Source organism: Tupaia chinensis, unplaced genomic scaffold (genome assembly GCF_000334495.1).
Source record: "Tupaia chinensis unplaced genomic scaffold, TupChi_1.0 Scaffold000054_1, whole genome shotgun sequence".
Classification (NCBI taxonomy): domain Eukaryota; kingdom Metazoa; phylum Chordata; class Mammalia; order Scandentia; family Tupaiidae; genus Tupaia; species Tupaia belangeri.
Window position 1 is genome coordinate 6,764,496 of NW_006159512.1, and position 5,952 is coordinate 6,770,447.

Below are 5,952 nucleotides of genomic sequence, written 5' to 3' on the forward strand. Positions count from 1 at the left end.
CCTATAGCAAAAATCTCTCTTAAAAAAAAAAGAATTAAATGAGTTAATATATGGCAAATGTTTCAAACAGAGCCCAGTATGTACTTATAAATTCTATAGGTGTTAGTGTTCTTTTAGTCTACTTTATATTTAATTACACACATAATATGGCATAATAATATATCAACACAGTATTTCTAGTTACAATGTTTTTTAATTGCCAGAGGGCACTTGCACTCACCAGAAAGAGACAGAGAAGGGAAAGGAGAAAACATCCCATAATAGGACATGGTCACACCACAATCCCTTCTTTATTTCTTTATCCTGACAAGATTTGGGGCACACACACACACACACACACACTCACAAAGCATGTTTTTCAACCCACTAGGGCTGGGCTTCAAACTACAATTGGCCATGTGAGATCTGACTGGCCACAAAGCCAGCCCACATAGTTACAATTTCTTATGACTATATATAGATCTTGGTTTGGTGGAGGGGGAATGGCCAAATGGAATGAAACAAAATGTTTATTTCTCTCTTAAAACTATTGGATTGCCTTTGCAGTTCTACTGGGCTATGATCTGCGGTCCCTTCACAGCTCGGTTGTCCTTTTTTTTTTTTTCTTTTTGGAGAGATTTTTTTTTTTTCACTATAGGGCGCGTGCGCTCGCCAGACAGACAGACAGAGAGAGGCATAGAGATAGAAAGCAAGAAATCACCCCCCAGGGGGGGATGGTCACATGGCAATCCCTTCTCCTCCATTCTCCTCTCGGGATCCTGGGCACACACGCACATGCACCTGGCATGAGTTTTAAGCCACCGGGTCCAGGACGCAAACTGCGGTCGACTATGTGGGGGTCCAGGGACATAGCCATTACGCTAACTGCTGGTTCCCTCGGTTTTCCTTCTTCATCCTTGAATGTGCTAATGCCTATCATTTTGTCATTGCCTCTCAAGCCATTAATCCATGTTTGCAAAAAATCTGTCACCCTCATGCTCATTGCACATACCTGGGACCAAATCAGCACAGTTGTACGTGCCAAGAAGGCTACCATGGGGATGGCCAAGTGTGCTTGCCAGTGGACCCCTGCCAAATTAACTTTGGAAACTGCCCGACAAAGTCGACAGTGTGCAAATATGATGGGCCTGGACAGGTAAGCTAACGATGATACATATAGAAGTAGGACACCCACCAAAGACAAAATTGTGCCATAGGTGACATTTGTCTTCTATGCAATCCCAGTTCTTTCTTTCCATGCTCCATTTGGGTTTCCTCTCCAGATAGTCCTCATGTGCTCAGGCCCGAACTCAGTGTCCCCTCTGACTCCATCCAGTCTATCCTCCAAAAGTTCTTTTAAAGAATTATTTTATTTTATGTTATTCATCAGTGTTAATTTTTTTTTCAATTTGACCAGAGAGAGTCAGAAAGAGAGAGAAAGTGAGAAAGCAAGCCACCAGGTCTGGGACTCAAACCTCGTCAGTCATTGGGGAGTCCAGTGCCCCAACCACCATGCCACCTGCTGGCCCCTATCCTCCAAAATTCTACTTTTCAAGCTTCCCAACCAAAACTTAACTGTCATGTTTTCTTCTGTCACAGCCTTATATGGCAACTGACAAATGTATGCAAAATTCAAAATTACATTAATAAATTAACCATTAACCAAGTCCTGAGTTAATGTAAGATTTACTTTTACCAGCGATCCAATAGTCTGTCTAATTTTTTTAAAAGGGGACCCTTAGAGGCAAAATTACCATGTCCCAAAGGGATGCAAACTGATAATATGTTAGATAGCATGGACAGATTGTAGGAATCAATGAGGCTACTCTGGAGTGAGACACTGCCCTTCTAAATCACATCATGACCTTGACTGATAAACATTGGCCTGGTGGGGCCAGCAGGTGATGTGGTAGTTAAGGCACTGGACTCTCACATGTCCAACAGCAGTTTGAATCCTGGACCTGGTAGCTTGAAAATCATGCCAGATACATGTGCATGCATGTTCAAAGTCCCAGGATAATAGAGGAGAAAGAAATTGCAGAATGGTCACCACAACCCCATTAAGGGGGTGATTTCTCACTCTCCTCACTGTCTCTCTCCAGCAAGCACACATGCCCTATGGCAAAAACTTCTTTAAAAAATCAGCCTGTCAGGAGACCTCTGCTGAGGAGTCCACCTGAAAGAGTCCAGCCCCTGATATCTCATTCGTCCATCAAGTATTGAGTGCGTGGTTACAGTGCCCACAACTGCATATCAAGCCTTCATTTAAGGAAATCTACCCAAACACAAGGATATTACTGCACTGTAGCAGGAAAGGCTTAGCTCAACCCAAACACATCCATGGGTCCCCTGCAATCTAGTCAGCACACCCATGTGAATATTCCTGGAATTTCCTGTGAAGAATCCTCTAAGCCCACTTCTGTGCAAGAGTATATCATGCAGCATTTCCACTCTCAGTGTCTAGACAGGTTTGTAGAGAAATTCAAAGGGCTTAAGCGCGTATCCTCAACATAAGGGATTTTACCGGAAAACCCATGTTATACCATGAATGCCAGGACCTTGAAAGTGATGTTAAAAATATGCTCTTTGAAAATTGATTCCAAGGCAAATTTTCTTTCTTTCTTTCTTTATCTTGTTATTGCCAGAAGATATATGCACTCACCAGAGAGACAAAGAGAGAGGCAGATATAGCTCCCCAAGAGGTTGCTGTCATGCCACAATCTCTTTTCCTCCATTTCTCTATCCTGTTGAGATTTGGGGTGCATGCAGTCATACTCAGCATTGTTTTCAAGCTGTGAGGAACAGTATTCAAACTGTAGTTGGTCCTATGGGTTTCAAATCCCTACGTACAACACTTAATCACTGCGCCACGGGGCCAGTCCCCAAGGCAGATAGTCAAGTCTTAGAAGCCCTCCATTGTGTTCACAGGAGCAGGACATTGAATTATTTCAGAGCAGGGTTTCTCAACCACGGCATTATCAATATCTTGGACTGAATATTCTTTGTTCAGGGAGGAGGCCTCCCCCAACAAAGAGTATTTGATATTTAATTGATATTTAATTAAAGAATTAAACATCAATATTTAATATTTTTGGCCTCTGCTAGCACTGCTCTTTTCCCATGTGACAATCAAAAATGTCTCCAGACATTTCCCAGAGTCTCCTGGGTTGAGACCCCAAGTGAAAACCACCATTCTATGGCAATTGATACCTTCCATCTGAACATCAATCATGGCTCACCTGTAGACAATTTAAAACCAGGAATTATGGAGCCAGGGAGGTCAAGGTTTAGAAAAGAAGAAAATCAAAAAGGAGGACCAGCAGATGATGTAATGGTTATGTCTCTGGATTCCCACATGGCTGAAAGCAGTTTGAGTTCCACACCTGGCAACTTGAAACTCGTGCCGGACACATGTGCACGCATGCCCAAATTCCCTAGAGGAAAATGGAGGAGAAGAGATTATACCATGGCCATACCCCCTGGGGGGTGACTTCTTGCTTTCTGTCTCTCCAAGGAGCATACTCACTCTTATAACAAAACTCTCTCTTTAAAAAAAGAAAGAAAGGAAAAGAAAACCAAAAAGTTAAGTTTTCCAAACAAGGGGTATGAGTTTCCCATAAGGTAAGCTTTATAAACATGATTTCCACTTCCGGATGCTTTGACAAATTTGTGACAGACCTTCTCTGAGTTAGCTTTTATGGCAGAATACAAATATGGAGTAATGGAGTGGAGAAGAATGTCAGATGAAAAGACCAAACAGGATCCTATTTGTCTTTCTCTCCCTGTCTACCGAAGTCACACTGCGAGTGTAAGGAACATTACCACAATTTTGTACCTGGAGTGGGGTGCACCATGACCAACATCTGTGAGTCAAATAACCCATGTCATAGGAATGCAAACTGTACCACCATTGCACCAGGCCAAACCAAGTAAGTCTTTTCATTTCCACTACCATCTTTTCCAAGTGGTAAAAATGTGGCCAGTCAATGTTGTAAGCTCCTCAAAGGGGAGAAAAGATGTCTTATTCAGCCTATATCCACCCAACCCCACATAGTAGGAGCAAGGAGCATGGTAGGTACTAAATCTTTGTTTAAGCAACGAGTTACTCAACAACTATTTCTTCTGTAATGACCATTAGAACACTCTGGGACACTAACCTGGCCTGATAAGTTGGTTTGAAGTGATCAGAACTTGGGAGAAGGAAGTCACCATGACTGGGAAAACAAATGGATGTGGAGATTACAGGGGTTTGACCTCTAATGCACATGCCCACTTCCTCATTTGAGAAATATTGCTTGTTCATGGTGCAAAACAAGATGGGAGAAAGTACTAATAGTGCTTCTTGACTTCTTGCTTTAAAAAAAAAAAAAAAGAAGGTTTACTGTGAAACATTTGCATGGAAATTATTTTCTTATGTATTTATTTATTTATTTATTGGAGAGGTTTTTGCTATAGAGGGTGTACGCTTGCTAGAAAGATAGAAAGAGACAGAGAGAGAGAAAGCGAGAAATCATCTGCTAGGGGAGAGGGCCATGCTGCAATCCCTTCTCCTCCATTCTCCTCTCCGGATCTTCGGCACGCACGCACACATGTCCAGTGTGAGTTTAAGCCACCGGGTCTGAGACTCAAACCATAATTGAGTACATGGGAGTCCAGGGACATAGCCATTACGCCAACTGCTGGTCCCTGTATGAAAATTTTTGAGGTAGCGGCAGCCCATGTAATAGGAAGGACGTGGTATCTGGAGTCCAAGGACCTGGAGTCCCAGCACTGGTTCCTACCAAAGGCATGACCTTGAGAAAGTGGCACCATCTCTCTGGCCTCAAGTTTTTCATGTATAAGATGAGTGCAATGATATTGACTCCATAAGCTGTTGTGACAATTGCATGAGAGAATGTTTCTGGAAATTGCTATGCAGAGGTGTTATGTTCTTATTAGTTTCTGAACTGAGATGAGAACCCAAATCCTTTAACTCCCAGACCAAGTTTTCTGTCTCTGTGACATTTATTGGTTCTCAGCAACAGCAGCATCTTCCCAGGACTCACTCTGTCACTGTGAGCTCAAAATTGTAATAGACATTGAACCATGAGGTTATAAAACAGTTTCTGTGTTTCCAGAGTCCCCTTCTATCTTCTTTGAGGTTCATTCCTTTTCCTATTGGGTTTTCAGTGTGTGTATGTATCCAGGCAGGTTTTATGAACTTTATGTTCTGTCTGGACAGATAAGTAGACCTGTGCTCACTGTGGATGAAGCAGAAAGAGCCTGGATATCAGAACACCTGAATTCAAATCCCAGTTCCCTTGTTTACCTTAACCTCTCTGATGTTTAACTGGTGTTTCTTTGGCCATAAAGAGGAGAGAACCATACCTTCCTCCAGGGCTATGCTGAGGATTAAATGAGATTACACTCACCAAACTCTGAGTAGTGAGTTTACACATAAACACTCCATGGCCTTTCATAGAAGCATATAGGTACCCCACACACTTCTACACAGGCACATCCTCTCCTCACACATAGATTCTGATAACCAAATAAGCCAGGGTAGAGGTTTTTTTACCATCCTCTGAGAAAGTTTTAGTAGACTATCTCAATTCCTTTCCTTTGAATTTGAGATGATAAAAATCTAAAAATGAAATTGGAATGCCAAGTTAATAAAAGCTGCATCAAAACTTATGTTTAAAATATCAGTGGAGGGACCGGCAGTTGGCAGAATGGCTATGTCACTGGATTCCCATGTAGTCGACCGTGGTTCGAGTCCCAGACCCAGTGGCTTAAACTCACGCCGGGCGTGTGTGCGTGCGTGCCCAAGATCCCAATAGGAGAATGGAGGAGAAGGTACTACAACATGGCTGTTCCCCCTAGGGGGTGATTTCTCACTTTCTGTCTTTCTGTCTCTCTCTTTCTGGCGAGCGCACATGCTCTATAGCAAAAACCTCTCCAATAAATAAATAAATAAATAAATAAATAAATAAA

The 5,952-nt window shown here is 42.4% G+C and overlaps 1 protein-coding gene across 1 annotated transcript in view; it reads left to right on the plus strand.

Moving 5' to 3' along the window:
• STAB2 (stabilin 2) overlaps positions 1-5,952 on the plus strand; it is a 176,862-nt gene that overhangs the window by 29,996 nt on the left and 140,914 nt on the right. The window contains exons 8-9 of the mRNA XM_006141408.3: positions 939-1,135; positions 3,775-3,908. Coding sequence (XP_006141470.1) covers positions 939-1,135; positions 3,775-3,908 — 331 coding nt within the window. The remainder of the gene's footprint in view (positions 1-938; positions 1,136-3,774; positions 3,909-5,952) is intronic.